The 17,045-nt window shown below is 54.2% G+C and overlaps 1 protein-coding gene across 8 annotated transcripts in view; it reads right to left on the bottom strand.

The window, feature by feature from the left end:
- The window catches only part of Dnah2 (dynein axonemal heavy chain 2), a 109,968-nt gene that overhangs the window by 10,133 nt on the left and 82,790 nt on the right, over nucleotides 1-17,045 (bottom strand). For 5 of the 8 annotated variants that reach the window (XM_063242546.1, XM_063242549.1, XM_063242548.1 and 2 more), the window contains 15 exons: nucleotides 16,854-16,970; nucleotides 9,690-9,854; nucleotides 9,146-9,271; nucleotides 8,528-8,676; nucleotides 8,388-8,454; nucleotides 8,116-8,266; nucleotides 7,743-7,891; nucleotides 7,454-7,587; nucleotides 7,150-7,294; nucleotides 6,828-7,027; nucleotides 4,885-5,011; nucleotides 2,439-2,625; nucleotides 2,148-2,296; nucleotides 1,870-2,053; nucleotides 1,499-1,689 (listed from right to left, as the gene is read on the bottom strand). In XM_063242546.1, coding sequence (XP_063098616.1) covers nucleotides 1,499-1,689; nucleotides 1,870-2,053; nucleotides 2,148-2,296; nucleotides 2,439-2,625; nucleotides 4,885-5,011; nucleotides 6,828-7,027; nucleotides 7,150-7,294; nucleotides 7,454-7,587; nucleotides 7,743-7,891; nucleotides 8,116-8,266; nucleotides 8,388-8,454; nucleotides 8,528-8,676; nucleotides 9,146-9,271; nucleotides 9,690-9,854; nucleotides 16,854-16,970 — 2,241 coding nt within the window. Of the gene's footprint in view, nucleotides 1-1,498; nucleotides 1,690-1,869; nucleotides 2,054-2,147; nucleotides 2,297-2,438; nucleotides 2,626-4,884; nucleotides 5,012-6,827; nucleotides 7,028-7,149; nucleotides 7,295-7,453; nucleotides 7,588-7,742; nucleotides 7,892-8,115; nucleotides 8,267-8,387; nucleotides 8,455-8,522; nucleotides 8,677-9,145; nucleotides 9,272-9,689; nucleotides 9,855-16,853; nucleotides 16,971-17,045 lie in introns of those variants that run through there. The other 3 variants (XR_010045329.1, XM_063242551.1, XM_063242552.1) reach the window with 3 other exon arrangements.

The following is a 17,045-nucleotide window of genomic DNA, read 5'->3' as shown; positions in this document are numbered from 1 at the left end:
GGCGCGGGGCAGGACGAGAGGAGCCACACACTGAATCGAGGGCCGTCATTTGTTGAATACCTACTGCCTGTTGGTCCCTGAGCTTTGCACACAGTGTACCAAAGGATCTAACAAGCGACAGAAAGCTTCCCAAATAGCTTGAGTAGGGACACATGGGTAGGAAGTAGTGACACGCGCAGCTCTGAAAGGCTCCGTGTCACTGAGTTCAGCAGTGATCTTGTTATTGCCAATCAAGCTTTGTCTGAGAGGGTCTCTCTGTGCAGTGCAGCCTGCCCTGGAACTCCCTGTGTAGCCCAGGCTGTCCTCAGACTCACAGCGGTTCTCCTGCCTCGGCCTCCTGAGGGCCGGGATTACAGCAGGCGCCATCATGCCCAGCCAATTAAGACTTCAGACAAGATCACACACACTCAGGGTGGTGCGGCTGTAAACCCAGCCAAATAAAACTATCGAGAGAGCAGGCGGAAGGACAGAGGGTGAGATTGGAGTCTAGGAAGGGTGACTTAGGGAGAAAATGAAGGGGAGGCAAAATATTTCCTTAGTGTAAAAGAATGAACTTGAGAACTCAACTACCCATGTTCTGGTTTGGGATTATTCTTGCTTTCTGTGCTTCAGTTTTCTATCTGTAAAATGGGCTAATAACTTTTACCTAACAGTCTGTGTGTGCATGTGAGTGGATGTGCTAAATCACTTCATAAATATAATAAAAACTTAGAATGGTGGTTGAAAGCCCGGTGTGATAGCTCACGCCTGTAATCCCAGCACTCGGGAGGCTGAGGCAGGAGGATTGCTGCGAGTTGGAGACCAGCCTGGGCTACAAAGTGAGCTCAAGGCCAGCCTGAACTGCATAGTGAGCCCCTGTCTCAGAAAGACAAAATAAAAACAAAACAAAACAGTGGTTGGTACATAATAACCCAAGGGCAGGATGTGCAGGCCTGTGGCCTCAGCATCCAGGAGGCTGAGGCAGGAGTTTCACTATAACTTTGAGGCCAGCCTGGTCCACACAGAGTTCAAACCAAGCCTGGAATACATAGCAAGACCCTGTCTGGAAAAAAGGAAAATCAATCAAGAAGCGTTAGATACTGAGCTAGGGGTGTAGCTCAAGGGCAGAGTGCTTGTCTAGCATGCCTGAGGCCCTGATTTTGAACCCCAGTACCCCCCACACACACACATACACAGCACATGCACCAGATGCAAAAAAGTTAGCTATTGGTATTATATCCCAGGAGTTTGGGACAAAGCAGAGAGAAATGAGGTGGGATTCTGGAAAGAAAAACACATTCAATGTTGTGTTGTTTTTAAAGTTAAGACCTCTCTCCCCTGGTGCGGTGGTGCATGCCTAATGTACATTCAGGAGGCTGAGACAGAAAGATCTCAAATTCAAGGTGAGCCTGGGTACACAGCAAAACCCTGCCTCAGAAAACAAAAGAAAACACCACTTGTTGATCCTACCAGGAGGAGAATCAGACCAGAGATCAGAGCACCCTGCTGACGCCCGTACCTTTGGCGGCTCTGTGGTCATCTTGATGCTGGCCTGCAGGATTGAGATGGGGAAGTCTGGGTGGGGACTGGAGCTCAGCCAGAGGCGGAAAGATGGGTGAGGGTCCTCCACCTGCAGCTGCTCCACCAGCTTGTCCAGGTTGGGCATCCAGGACAGGGACAGGTGGCAGTTGGCCAGGAACACCCAGTGTCCTGTAAGAAGCAGCCAAGGACGGCCGGAGTCATTCCCCGAACCCCACCTGTCCCCACGTTCCCATGCACAGAGGGGACAGCGTGCTGGCTCAAGCCTGCCACTGCTTGGGCCTTCTAGAAGGGGGGGCACTGTGGCCACCTAGGGATGGAGGTAAGAGTGAGCGAGCCCGTGACACTGACCGTTGCTGACACCGTCTCTGAGGAGCCGAGCGGCGATGGGAGCCTGGCCCTGGCCCAGGGAAAGGGCATGGAAGCGCTGAGCCATGCCTGTGTGCTCTGCCAGCTGGAGCAGGGCACCGGTGGGGTCCACTCCTGGGGACAGGATGAACACAAGTGGGGTTCGCGGCGTGGAGTCCTCCATCACCTGGAAGCAGGGAGACACATCAGGCAGAAGCCACAAAGCCCGGGAAGGGAGCACGAGGCAGGGGCCCGGCGTGTGCGGGCAGCAGGCCACTGACCAGCTTCATGTTCAGCACCGGCGGCTCTACGAAGCGGGAGCCGAGGTTGGAGATGACGAAGGAGGTGACACAGAACGCCACCCGGTCCTGGCGCAGGGACCGCACGATCAGCATGCGCTGCATCTCGTTACAGGCATTGTCCCACTCGCCTGTGCCGGCGGGAGGGGTCGGGGGGGCAGGCGGTGAACCCCACGGACACGCAGGAGGGCACCCGGGATCAGGGTGAAGGAGGGAGGGAGGGACAGCAGCCCGGGCTGGAGGAGACGGGGAGGACGCAGGGGGGCCTGGCACCTGGCAACATGGCCTTCTCCGGGGTGGCGTTGGTATACCACAGGTGCCAGTCCCGGGGGTACTGCTCGAAGGAGTTCATGAGTCCATGGAAGTTGGTCAGCTTGTCCAGCTCCATGATGTTATCCCAGTAGGCGTCTGCAAGCCAGCCAGGGCACGGGTTGTCCATCTGACCCTCCCGATCCAGGACCTGGAGGGTGCAGCAGGGAAGGAGGCTGATGGGCAGGCTTCCAGAGAAGAGCGCCTGCTCCTGATGCAGCATAAAGAAAGAACAGCGCCTGCGCTGAAGGGCAGGCTGGTTACCTTGGCCTGGCCGTTGCCTCCCGGCAGGTCACTGCACCCCATAAATGCCTACGGTCACTCTGCTGAGTACTGAACCAGGGCCTTGCACACACTAGGCAAGGATTCTCCCACGCAGCCACACTCCCAGCCTGAAGTGTGGAGCTTTGGAAAATACTGAGACAGGGCCTTGCTAAATCTCTGTTTCCCAGGCTGGCCTTGAACTTGCAATCCTCCTGCCTCTGCCTCCCAGAGTGCTGGAATTTCAGGTGAGCATAACCTCTCCCAGCAAGTTTCCTTCCTCCCTCCCTCCTCCTCTGGGGTAAGCAAGCCAAGACGGCCTTGCGTGAAACAAAGCAAATGCAAAAATGAATCCAAGACAGGCAGAACACAACTTCCCGGTTGGTATGAACAGGACTCCTGCGCTGGAAGCCATCCGTTGATCTTTAGGAAGCTTGCGCCCTCTGGTGGACTTTTGGTGACAATGTCTCCACCCCATGACTATAGGTAGCCTCACCCTAACTTTTTGGTTTATTTATCCTCTTTTAATAACAACGACATTTTGTTTGCAGTGTTCACAGATGCTAGGCAAGTGCTGTCACTGCATTACATCCGCAGCCCAGAAGGTTTTTGTTTTGTTTTTAAGATGGGGTGTTGCCTTTGGGATTTGGGAGTGTGGTGGGAGTGGGGAAATTTAAGACAGGGTCTTTCTATGTAGTCTAGGCTGGCCTTGAGCTCGTGACAACCCTCCTGCCTCAGCCTCCCAAGTGTTGGTATTATAGGCATGTGCCACCATACCTGGAAACCTCTGGGATTTCTAACAAATTCTGCATTTATTGTGCATCAACTGTGTGTTTTAAACATTTGGGAGGCATCATTGAAAGAACTGGACAGACATGAACCAATGGACAGATCGTGGACCAAAAACATAACAAATACAAGTAAAGTAAAGATCTAGCACATTAGAGATGGCAGAGCTGTGAAGAGCTAGAGCAAGCTGAGAAGTGGAGGGGTGGAGGCCTGGGAGGCAGTAAAGCACAGAGCGGACTCCAGCGTGTTTGAGGCCCCGTCCCCGGCACAGACAGGAAGAAAAGAAGAAAGAGGAGGGAGGAGAGGAGAAGACCGTCAGGGAGGCTTCGCTGAGCGGAGGCTCAAGGCAGGTGGAGAGGCCACCTGGGCACAGCTGGGACCCAAGTTCGGCAGCGACACTGGCTGGCTGGAGCCTGGAGGCGGCCCTGAGGCTTGTGCAGCTGGAGCGGCTGGAGGGGCGGGAGGGGCTGGGCAGAGGGCGACAGGGCCCCGTCCGCTGGTGTCCCTGAGAAAGGACCCTCCCTGGTGCTGAGTTGGAAGCTCAGGTATTGGGAGCCCCGAAAAGCCGCTGCGGAAATGCAGGTGAGAGATGAAGCAAAGGTGTTCCCAGCAGCACTCAGGAGGCTGAGGCCGGAGCACGGCCACGAGTGGAGGCCAGCCTGGGCCACAGAGCAAGACTCTGACTCAAAAAACAAAACAAAATGAAACGAAAAAACAACACTAACTCCTGCCCAGGGGGAAGGGGTTGCTGCACTGGTGTCCAGCATCTTAAAGGCCCTTGGAAGCCCAGGATGCCGGATAAAGAACGATTACCGCCCCCCCGACAGTGCAAGAGTGCTTTTCCTCAGCCCTGGTCAGCTACTCAGGCCTCATAGGGTCAGAGGGGGAGAAGACTTGAATCTAGCAGAGCCGTGGGGGTTCTGTTTGCTTGGTACTGGGAATGGAACTCAGGACTTGGTGTTCACCAGACGAGCACTGTGCCACTGAGCTGTGCCTCCAGCCCTGGCAGCCTTGGTTTTGCCAGACAAATGTCACACTGAGAGCGAGGAGCACGAAAGTGGAGGCGCCTGCGGGGGTCACTGATGATGAGCATAGCGCGCAGGCTGGGAGAGGAGGGACCTCAGGTGCAGCCCAAAGGTGGCACAATCACCCCAGGCTCCGCTCACAGGGGAGCCGCACTCCCATGCCCAGCCACGCTGCGCCGAGGCTCGCAGGGCAGCCGCTGCTGCAGCCTGGGAGCACCGGGCATGCCTCCTGTTCCCGAGGGCTTTTCTCAGCTGACCCCAGGTTGGAGCCCTCATCACAGGGCCACACCCCCAGAATCAGGCTCACCGTGGGCTGCGCCCGCCAGCCCACTCACCACGCCACCGCGCAGAAAGAAGTTGTACTCGTCCACGTTGAGCTTGCCCGAGGTCTCCAGGATCTTGGCGCACATGTGGAAGCTGAAGAGCAGTTTGTGGCGCTCAAAGAGGGTGCGGCAAGTGTACCTTGGAGAAGGGACAGCAGGGACGGCGTGGGCGGGTGAGGTTAGTGCCATGCCCAGCACGGTTGCGGACTGAGCGGAGGCCCTAGGACCACAGGCCTCCCTCCGGGTAAGGTCCTGTATGCATCTAACCCAAACCTCCTAGAAACCCGCAAGGATCAGGGGTCCCAAGAGCTGGCTTTCCCAGAGGTCACTGGGACCTGGGCATTCGGGTTCACTACAAACAGGGCAGACAGGGGCAGTGGGGGGACACTCCTTTAACCCCAGCACCCTGGGAGGCTGGGGCGGGAGACCCACAAGTTTCAGCCCAGCCTGTTTCAAAATTGAAAAAAAATAGGCTGCAGATGTAGCTCAGTATGCAGGTCCTGGGTTTAATCCCCAGTAATGGAAGGAAGGGAAGGAGGGAGGGGAAGAGAGGGGCAGGGGATTTAGCTTTGTGGCATAAGCGCCTGCCTGGCAAGCGTGAGGTCCTGAGTTTGATCCCTGGTAACAAAAGAGAAAGAAAGAAGAAAAAAAAAGGAAAGTAAAAGAAGAAACAAGACACTGTTTATTCCCGTGACGTCTGACCGGGCACCCTGTCAGGTTCTGAAGACACAAAGCTGAGTCAGTGGTGAATCGTCCCCAAAGTCAGGCAAGGAAGGGGCGCCCCATACCCTGACCCAGACACACAGGCTGTGGGTTGTGACCTAAGTTAGATGAGGTCTGATGAGTCATTTAAAGAGGTGGCAGTGGTGTCAGGGCAGGCTGGCCCTGTGGAGGCTTCTGAGAGGGCTTTCCCCAGGGCCTAGCAAGGGTCCAGGGGAAGAGCCGGGTGACGACGGCTGCCTGTAATCTCAGCACTTGAGAGGCTGAGGCAGGAGGATCGCCATGAGTAATCCAGCCTGGATTACACAGCAAGCCCCGAGGGTCCAAGGGGAGAGGGGGCAGTACTGCCTAGTCAGCGGGTGCAAGGGGGGTCTGGGGGGCTGAGGCAGGGACAGCAAGGTCACACAGGCCTCTGGGGGCTACTGGAGAGGAGACAGCCCAGGAGGGACAGGGTCAGGCTGCATGTTTGGAAGGCTCACGGATCGAAGGAAGGCAGGAGGACCTGTCAGGGGGCCTCTGCACAAGTCAGGAAGGAAACTGGGAGGACCCTCATTCGGGAGGATGGGGGCAGCGGGCAGAGGTACTCGGAGTAACGTCCGGGGGCGGGTTTGAGCGGGAAGAGTCCCGGTGCCTTCTGGTTTCTGGCTTGGGTGATCGGGTGGTGGGTGCTGGTACCACTCAGCTGAAGATTCTGGTGCAACAGGGGAGATGGTGAGTTGGTCCAAAACAAGCCAAACTCGAGGCGTCTGTGGGGTGCCGGAGGCACAGTCAACTACTTTGCTGCTTACAATGTTCTCTCCAGAGCAGGAGCACAGGGTAGAGTCTTAGGCCCACCCAGACCTCTTGAATCCCAATCTGTGTTTTAACAAAGCTCCCAGGCTATTTTTGTCTTTGTTTTTGTTTTTAGACAGGGTCTCACTATGTAGTTGAGGCTGGCCCAAACTCTATATAGCCCAGGCTGGCCTTGAACGGGCGGTCATCTTCCTGCTTCAGCCTCCCCGGTGCTGGGCCTGTGCCGCCGTGCCCAGCCCCAGTCTTCAGGGACACGCTGACGTTTGAGAAGTGCTCAGATCACCCAACACACAAGGGAGAAGTAAGGACATAAATGGACTTGACAGCCCATCGGGGACGGCGGAGCCACGAGGATGCTTCCCAGGACGGATGCCAGGCGCGGCCTGGAGGAGCCGGAGGAGAGGACCCGAGCCCCCCGGCCTCGCCCAGCCTGGCCCGCCTACCTGTAGACGGCGTAGGTGTGGTAGTCGTTCAGGTACTCGATGCGGTCCTCCAGCTTGTTGCTGCGGTGGCTCTTATCGATGCTGAGGATGAAGAGGCTGATGTAGGCGTCCAGCGAGAACTGGTACATGGGGTCAATGCAGCCCATGTCGTTGAGCACGAAGAACAGCACTGATGCCCGCTGGGCACAGGGCCGGTAAGCCTGCAGGGAGGGGAGGCGCAGGACACAGGGCAGGGCTCAGGCCGGGGCGCTCGAGCCAACAGGGGCAGAGCTGCTCCTTGGCTGGCGGGGCTCAGGGCTAGAAGGCTGGCACAGGGGCTCACCTCGCGGGCCAAGTCGATGTTGACCTCCGTGGTCTCGCTGGTCTCCAGCTGCTCGGTCACCTCGCTGGCGGTCACCTTGGACGTCTGCAGGGTGTTCACCAGCTGCACGTCATCCAGCAGAGAGCCCGTGGCCTCGTTCAGCAGCCTGGGGTGGGGGACCAGGAGAGCACAGGGGTCAGAGGGCTTGGATATGGCTTGAGGAGAGGACTGGAGCCCCTGGCACGCTAGCTGCACCCTCGGGAGACCAGAGAGGCTGGCAGGGAACAGAATGGCGGGTGGTGGACGGGCACAGGCCAAGTCTCACCGCAGGATCTCATCCTCCAGCTCCTTGAGCTTCCTCTTGCCCGCAGCGATATTGATGACCAGCGAGTCCTTCTGTTCCTCCAGCTCGGGCCGTTCCTTCCGCACCACGATACCCAGCAGCTGGGCCTCCAGGCCCTGGCAGCACCAGGACTCAGGGTGAGGCTCTCCCTCCTGCACCCGTCACCCCTGCACCCTTTCACACCTCCCCCCAAGACCCGCATCCCCAGCTGCCCGGCCCACAGCCTCTCCTGCTTCGCTCAAGCTCAGTCTGAGCAGGGCGTTCTGTCCACCTGTTCCTTCACGGCGAAGTTCACGATGGTGGTCTTAGCCGAGGTTTCTGGGCTGTAGTGGGGATTGGAGAGCTTGGTGGTGATGTAGAAACGGAAACTGGGGTTATACGCCACCTCCTTGTCTCCAATGCGCATCAGCAGCTGGCCACCTGCATCCGCAAAAGAACAAAGGCCGTGGGTCCCAGGTGACCAGCTGCGGGCTGACCAGTTCCCGTTCCCCAGTATCCAGAACGGTGACTCAGCCCGCCCTGCAGGGCCAGCCCCATAAGTAGAGGACACAGCCAGAGAGGCTCCCTCTTTCTCTCACATCCTGTTTGGCTGGTCCCTGGGACCTGTCCCATAATCCAAGCCCACAGTGAACCCAGGCGCTGACCAACGTGAGCCACAGATTTGTTGAGCACGGGGTTGAGTGTGGGGTCCAGATACTCCTGCACGTTCTGGAGTAGCACTGGGTGTCCAAACTGGATGGCCTGTTCCAGGATCCGAAGGTAATTGTTCATCTGCAGGTCAATGATTTTCAGGCCCTGGAGAGCAAGGAGGAAGATGAAGAAACTCCAGGAGACAGGGTGGAGCATAGGACCTCCAGTGGGGACGAGGCTTGGGAGGAGACCTGCGGGGCCGCCCAGCTGCTGTCCGGCCCTGTACCTGGTTCCCTTCCATGTTCTTGATCCACTTCTGGGCCTGTGCCTGCGGGTCAATCATGAGGGCCCACCTGCAGCGGAGGCACCGGTGGGAAACGGGTCCGGTCCTCCACCGCCGCCCCAGCCTTTTGGAGCAGGCCTTACCGGTTGCCTCGGGTGACGATGATGCCGTTCTCAGTGGAGAAGGCATCTGAGGGCAGCCCCTGGATGTTCCAGTCCCGGACTTTGGTAGGATTGGACAGGAAGTTATCAATGGCGAAGCGTGGGGAGCAAGGGACCTGGAGCTCTCGGATCTGGGAGAGACACACCCAGGTTGTGGCTCAAGGTCAGCGGCCTCTCCCCTCTCTAGCTCAGTGGTCCCCAAGGCCCTGGCCCAACTCAGGTTTTTTTTTTTTTTTTTTTTTTTTGTACTGGGGATCAAACTCAGGACCTCGCGCTTGCTGAGCAGGTGCCGCTGAGCTAAATCCCTGGCCCCCAACCCTGTTTTAGAACTCACCCTGGGTGTGGAGTTGCCATACTTGGATACCTCTCTCTCTGTGTCGCTTTCATTCTCTGTCTGTGTCTGTCTCTATCTCTGTCTCTCGGTTTCTCTCATTATCTGTCTCTGTCTGTCTGTCTGTCTCTCTCTCTCTCTATCCCCTTGTGCTTTGCGATGGGGTCTCTCTGTAAAGCCAGGCTGGCTTCGAATTTGTGACCCTCCTGCTCCAGGCTCCCAAGTGCTGGGGTTCCAAGTGTTCACCACCACACGCTGCCCCTCCTCACCTTCCTGATCCAGATGTGGTTGACGATCTCATCCCGGTAGTTGGTCAGGAAGGGTCCCATGTAGGACAGGAAGGCAGCTGCCAGGAGACAGTCCCCCACCAAGTAGCCAAGATCTTCCTCCAGGCCCTGGTGACAGGGAGACAGAAGCCATCTGGGCCTCTAGACCTTTGGGGGACACTTGGAATGCTTTTGAAGGTACTCTCCTCTGGACACATCTAGATCAAAGGAATTCTTTCCCCTCCTAACCCTCTGTGCTCTGGGAACCTGGTTCTAATCACTTCTGAGTTGCCCACCTCTGGCGGCAATGTCCCCCTCTGGTGATAAGGCCCGACCCCTGCGGAGCCAGGAGATGGAGGCTCTGTCTGTGGTCTGTCAGGGTAGCAGCTGCATCAGGAGCCCCGTGTGGGTGTTTTCCAGCCCCACCCAATCACTGATGGCCCCAAGGCCCTTCCCTCTGCATTCACACCTAGCCCAGGTTCCTCCAGGGGAAAGGGGCGGGCCCTCTGGGATGGGTGGGCTGGCTGGCGGCAGGAGCAGCTCTCACCTGCACGGTCTCCTCCCACCGGGCCTTCTCACCAGCCAGGCCTGACACCAGTATCCCAGCCCGCTCCAGCTTGAGCTGCATCTCCTCCGACTTCTTGCGCAGCTCCTCCTTCTGTGCCAGCTTCTCGTCATACTGCCTCTTGAGCATCTCCAGCTTTTCCGCCACCTGGAAGGGAGCAGAGCACGCTGTGTGGGTGGCCGGGGTCCAGGGCAGAGCGCTCTATAGCAAATCATGACCTGTGCAGCGCGGTGAATCTCAGTCTCTCTCTCCCCCTCCTCCTCACTCTCTCCGAGGATCACACCCAGGGCTGTGCTGCTGAGGAGTTATATGCCTGAGGCCTTTTTATTTTTTATTTTGAGACAGGCCTTGCTCAGTTGCTTGGGCTGACTTTGAATTTGTCGTCCTAAGGCCCTGCAATAGTTTGAATGATGACAGTCAAGTACAAGTTTCTCTCTCTCTCCCTCTCTCAGGTGGTGGTGTGTAGGTCTTACTATGTGTAGCCAGGCCTTAAACTCACTTATGTAGCCCAGGCTGGCCTCAAACTCACAGTGATCCTCTTGCCTCAGCCTCCCAAGGGCTGGCACGAGTCATGGGCCACCACACCCCGATCATTTCTGTCCTGCAGTGTGAGACAGGAGTAATACCCTGTGGGGCCGTTCTGGGGAGATACACACAGGAGATAATCCCCCCTTTCTTCATCCACACCATCCTGCCTGACAATGCAGATCACAGCTTGGTGCCAGTTGGGTGTGAAGACGCACACCTGTAACCCCAGCACTCAGAGGCTGAGGCAGGAGTGTCACTGTGAATTTGAGGCGGGCCTGGGCTGCATAGGGAGACCCCGTGTCAGTTCTCTCCGTACCACTGAGTCACACCCTCTGCCACCACTCTTAGAATGCGTGAGCCTGCTCTCCTTCAGTTTGGTTCTGCCCTGGGTTAGATACCAACCCCGGAAGGACATATATGTATATATGAAAGTAGTATTTTTACTTTTTTTTTTTTTTTTTGCAGTTTTTACTTTTTCAATTTAAAAACCATCATGAGAATTTGCAAGCCTACAACTACCCTTTAGCTAGATTTAATAATTGTTACCATATTGCTATTTTTCTCATTTATGAAGGTTTGTTATTTTTGGCCACAGTAACTTAAATGACAAACTCATGAAATTTCAAGCCAAAATACTTAATCTCTAGAAATAAATAAAAATAAGGACATTTTCTTCATGATCGTAAAAGCATGGTTGTCCCTAATAAAATCTGTCATATTTTAGAAAATAAATTTCACTGTCTATTTTTTGGTTTGGTTTGGTTTTGCTTGAGAACAGAGTCTTTCTACCTAGCCAAGGCAGACCTTGAATTTACAGCAACCCTCCTGCCTCAGCCTTCCAAGGGCTGGGATCACGCGCCGTACACCACACAACCAGCTTCTTTGTTTTGAATCATGAACGCATTCACAAAAATCAAAATTCAAAAAGCAAGAGAAGTATATACAACCAGGGATAAGCCTCCCTGTCATTCCTGACCCAGCCCTAGCCCTGCCTTAGTCTCCTGTGTAGCTTTCTAGAAAATTCCGCACACAGAACAGAGATGCTGTAGTTTGTAGAAAAAAGAAATCATAAGCACTGAGATGATAGTGAACTTATTCACTACCAAAGCCTTAGACCTCGGATCAGGCCGGCACTCAGGCATTTTTAGGATTTTTTTATGTGATTTAGCATCAAACCCAGAGCCTCACATGTGCTAAGCAAGAGCCCCACAGCTGAGCTATGCCCTCAGCCCCGTGAGTACATTTTTAAACAGAAACTGGCAGTCATGTCCTGCGGCACTGGTCTGCACTCTCTTGCAGTACTGTACCCGTTTGGAGTTTTGTTCTGTTTTTGCAGTGGTGGGGCAGAGCCGACCGAAGGCCTCACACCCGCGGGGCATGTGGTCTCCCGCTGAGCTGCACCCCAGAACATTTACTAGCTTCTTAGCTCTGGAATACATGACCCTTGTTGTCTTGCGTTTTGCACTGCTGAGAACCCCCCAAGGCCTAGGACATGTTAGGCAAGCGCTCAACCTGAGCTGAACCCTAATTTCCTGCACAGGTCTCCCCAGGACCAACACTGGTGATTTTCTATCATTCTGATATTATTCTCCAGGCTCTAATAAGTATCCTTATATGTGCATAAGCACATAGTCTTTCTTTTTAAACTTCCATTTATTTTGTGAATAGGGATTTTAAGATTCCAGTGTCACGGAAGCCTGGCAAACTTTCCTCCCAAACCGTCCCAAGGCTGCCCGCCCAGTTCCTTTCTCTCAGAGGTGGCCAAAGTCACCTGTTGTGACTCCTTCCAAGTGTGTTCCTGTGTACCAACCTTAGATTATTCTATTCACCACGTGCTCTGATGGGTATCTAACTTCCGGAACCCCACGTCACCACCCCATCTGTCTACTAACCTTTGGCTACCTTTATCAGTTAAACAGCGTACAAAGCCTCGCTTGATCGGACCAGAGTGCCACTCAGTGGTTACACACACACGCTTAAGCGGCCCAAGTCCCTGGGTTCAGTTCTTAGTGCCACAAAACAGCAGACCACTCCCCTGGATTCTGTCTGCTCAGCAGCATGGCCAGATTTCTTCACACACACACACACACACCCCTACTTTCTCAGCTCTGCATTTTTTATCTGTCCAGGTTGCTGACATTTACATTTAGCGCCACAGTCAATCCTGGGCGCTTTGCCTGGAGGCTGGTTAGAGAGGCTGAGCCACACAGGCAGCACTGACCCTAACATGACTGGAGAGTGAGCACCGTTGTCCGGCTCAACTCTGCGTGACCCAGGCACACAGGGCTCGGTCAGGCACACGGTGAACCCCGCGGTTGTTAAGTATCATGTTGTACTTGACTGTAAATTCTCGCTTTTTTTTTTTTTTTTTTGTCTTTTTCCTTTTTATCGGTACCAGGGATCAAACTCACGACTACCTGCTTGCAAGGCAGGCACTTATGCCGCTGAGCTAAATCCCCAGCCAACTGTAAATTCTCAGTGATTGGATTGTGTGTCGCTATCAATTAGATTAAGGAAATCAGTGTGGAGATTCCTCAAAAAACTAGGATTGGAGGTCCCATTCAACCCGCTATTCCCCTTTTGGGTATCTTCCTAAAAGAATTAAGAACTCATACCACAGCGGTGTATGTGCACCCGTAGTCACAGCAACACAGTTTATAAATAGCCAAATCTTGGAAACAACCTAAATGCCCATTGACTGAGCGTGCAATAAAAAGGTGCGGTATTTTTATACTGTGGACTACTACTCAGCCATAAAGAAGGATAAACTGGACACTTTTATAGGTAAATGCAACTTGAGAACACACTCCTTAGTGAAATAAATAAGACACTTTCGTGTAAACATTGTTTGTTAGTGTGAGAAGCTGAAAGAAAAGCATGCATGTGTGTATGTATATGTACATAAATAGTTAAGATGGTTATACTAATTTCTCCACCGAAGAGAAAGATTTGTGCTGGTGCTGTTCAGACAACTGAATGCAGCGGCCCTGCGCCCTGCGTGAATGATCTGCGGATGACAGCGTACACTGCAGGTGCCATTACTGCCCCCCATTGATGTGCTTTGAAATTTTACCATTTTTCTTCTTCCTTTCTTTCTTTTTATCCTTGAACTAAAATGGATTTGAAGAAAATAAAATAAAGTTCTGCCCTGTGGCCTGGGCTATCTCTGCCTCCCCTCCCCGGAACCGCGTCCTCCGATAATGCTTTATCCGGGTTTCACTTCCGCGCTGGGAGGCCTCCTCTCCCTTCCACTCCCGGCATCTCCGGGGAGGCACAGGCTGCTCTGAAAGGCGACACTGGGAGCGTTCACCGGTTCCCACGACTTCTGTTTGGAAGTGGGCAGAACCGCAGAGCGGGAGCCCCTGGGGGCCCTCCGGTGGGGCAGGGGCCACCTGGCCAGCACCGCCAGGATCAGCCCCGAGGGGCCCCACCCACCGATTTCATCACCTTCCGCCTGTGTCCCCACGGGTCATAAAAGTGGTATTTTGGTCAATCACCTTTTGTTTTATAACTCAGCCTCACTATACAGCCCAGGCTGGCCTTGGGACTTGTGCCAGTCCTCCTGGATGTGCCTCCCGAGTGCTGGGCTTACAGCCTGGATCCAGAGGAGATTTTTTGGAGGGAGGGTCTCCCTCACGTTGCCCTATGAACTTGTGGTTTTCATGTCTCAGCCTCCTGAATACCTGGGACTCCAGATACTATCTATGGCACCTTGCTTTCTCCTCAATTTGTTTAGAATCTAGGCATTAGATGGAGGCTTCCAAGGACTGAATCCTCTCAAGAATATATTGGCAAACCAGAAAGACACACAAGCAGCTTTGGTGGGAGGCAGGTCCCAGGCGTGCACAGGCGCCCTGGCTTAAGTGATTTGCGGAGGCTCATTGGAGGCAGGTGGCTTTTCAGATTTGTGTGGTTGACGTTTAACCAGGTAGACTGGGTGAAAGGTTTTAAGCCTGTCCCGTGTTACCTTGACCTCCGCAGGTGACACAGGTGACTGGCTGCTCCTACAGAGGAGCACAGTCCCAAACAGGGTAGCTCAGGGAAACTGGGCCGGGGCCACTCTGACCCTGGCAAGGGGAAACGAGGCTGTAAGGATGACCCTAAGGAAGAGGCAAGATGTTGGTCTGCAACTTAGCAGCAACCTGGCCCACTGCTGCTTGCTAGGCGAAAGTGCGGTAGGTTGCTTTTAGGTGATGAGAGACAGAAAGCTAATTTTTGGCTTTCAACTTGCAAGGCGGTCAGTTTTTATATGCACCACAGATTCTGGCTTTGAACGGTTGCTGCCAGGCCTAGATCACACTACATCAGTATCTCATTGTCCAGGGTTCTGGGAGCAAAGAGCCAAGCGGAAACTGCGGCCAGAACCCCTCAGTCCCTCTGGTCACCCACAGGCTTGTGGACTACAGGTCTTCCGCCCTGGCTGGGACTCAAGGCAACAGCGCAGAGCCGCAGGCCTGCGGGTGAGGCTGTGCCCAGAGCGCGCCCTGCAGTTTAGCGGCTCAGGTGTGGAAGGAAACGGTATCTTAGCACAGGAAGGGCACAGGGCCCTGGGGCAGGGGCTTCAGAGCACCCAGAGCAGCTGCAGTCGGGAACCTGCTGCCGTGGGTTTTCTGGTAACATAAGAACAGGATAAATGAATATTTTCCCTGGGAGGCAGATGGCATAGGCCTCGGTTTCCATAGAGAGAGGCAGGAATATTAGTCAGCCTGTGCCTGACCACAAGGCCAGGACCCCAGAGCTGCACAGTAAACAGGATGAAGGCCTTACTGTCTGGACCCTGAATTTAAGAATACTGACAACAGTAAACAATGTGTCTTTAACCAGGACACTTCCAAACAAGCGAGGATGCACCCGTGGATTTCCAGCACCCTGGCTTTGTGGCAAATGCCACAAAAGTGGCATTTGAGGTTCAGTCCTCAAAGCTTTGTTTCAATGTGATTTTATCTGGAAACCACAGTAACTTCTTGGCTTCTTTTTTATTTTCCAATGATGCTTGTTGGAAACTTGGTTTTGGGGCTGGGGATTTAGCTCAGTGGCATAAGCGCCTGCCTTGCAAGCAGGCAGTTGTGAGTTCGATCCCCAGTACCGATGAAAAGACAAACAAACAAAGGAAACTTGGTTTTGAACTAAGCCGTTGGGCTTCAAAAGGAGCTATGCCCACTTTCAGGGAGTGACAGTGCTGGACACAGCTTAGGAAAACTGACCACTGCCAACCCCACGGAGCCGGGCACAGACTGACCGTCTGGGCCCGCACTCTCCCCCCACTCTCCCCAGCTCGTGTTGGAAGTTAATCCTCAGCACAGTGGTTTTTGGGTGATTCGGTCATGGCGAATGGGATTAGCGCTGTTAAAATAGTTGCCTCTAACAGGGACAATTTTAAAATGCTGATTCCCAGGCTCTACCAGGGATTCTTACTTAATGGGCCTGATGTGGGTCTTCAGCATTAACAGTCTTAGGTCTGAGGTTCTGTTAAAAGACACATTTGACTCTTAAATGTCACAGCCTTTATCAGTAAAAAGGAAGAAAATTTGATTCCCCATCTGCTTACTTTTTTGTTGAGCCAGAAGTCTCCCTATGATATAGGCCAAATGGCCTCAAGCCTTTGAATTGAAACCTCCTTTCTTAGTTTTCTAGGAAATAGGGATTAGGGAAATAGGAAATAGGGAAATGGGTGTGGTGCTGCATGCCTGTAATCCCAGCACTCGGGAGGCTGAGGCAGGGGGCATTCTTGCAAATGTGAGACCAGCCTGGGCTACTAAGCTCAGGGCCAGCCTGAACTGCATAGTGAGACCCTGTCTCAGAAAATAAATAAATAAATAATAATAATAATAATTAAAATAGGAAGGTGCTAAACTATGTATAATGTAAAAAATGTAGATATACATTTTCTTACATAAGCATAGACCACCTTCGGATGGCTAAGGGAAAATTTGTAAAATTTGTTTGCTTTCGTGGAGGGAAGCTGGGTGCCACAGAGCAGGGCACAGGACTTTAGGGGGTGCTCCTTACACTTTCTGAATTGCAAACCATGTGGCTGTACTACCTCAGGCAGTGGTGGCACTCCTGCCACAGCAGGAGGTTTGTATCACTGAGAGCTCTGACAGGTTCACTGCCTCAGGGGTAGAGCCGTATCACCTATTCAATCAAAGGACAGCCCTGAAGGACCAATTCTTTTGATAACAGCACCTGATCATCCTGTGTGGTCTGGGAGTCCCAGGGTGTGCATCTTGTCAGAAGTCACCATCCCAGGCCTCTAACCTGTCACAGGACGGCCCCCTCCCTGTCCACCCCCACACTATTGCCGGCCCACAGCAGTGACCTGACCCTCTCCACATCTGAAGATCTGCCACACAGATTCCACCGTCAGCGTCCCAGGGTCCACCTCAGAAGGCTGCAACAGGTCGCCAACTCTGAGTCGGCCTCGGGCAGGGCTCTGGCTGACCGTGCCCTCTGCGCCTCTGAGTCCCTGCAAACCTTGCCGCTGGGCTGGCTTGCTGAGCTGGGGGCAGCCTGAGGGCCGGCTGAGAAGGAGGGGCCAGGGTGGTGGGGAAGGAAATGGGATTACAGGAAGAGATGGAGTGTGGAGAGGGCAGAGTGCGGACCGCTTTCGGGGCTCACCTCCCGCAGCTTCTCCTGGGCCTCGGCGAGGGCTGCCTGCTTCTCCTGCAGCTGGGCCAGGGCGGCGTTCATGCGGATGCGCTTGGGCTCCACCACCCGGTACAGACGCCCGTACAGCTGGGGGAGACAGGCCGTGCGTCCAGGGGGGCACCCCGCTCCTGGCTCTGTGCTCCCCGCTCTCTCCCGCCTTCC

The sequence above is a fragment of the Cavia porcellus genome, unplaced genomic scaffold (assembly GCF_034190915.1).
Source record: "Cavia porcellus strain 051 isolate PalLab524CR breed Dunkin Hartley unplaced genomic scaffold, mCavPor4.1 scaffold_32, whole genome shotgun sequence".
Taxonomy (NCBI): Eukaryota; Metazoa; Chordata; class Mammalia; order Rodentia; family Caviidae; genus Cavia; species Cavia porcellus.
Note: the sequence above shows the minus strand (reverse complement) of the source record. Positions and strands in the feature narration are given on the sequence as shown.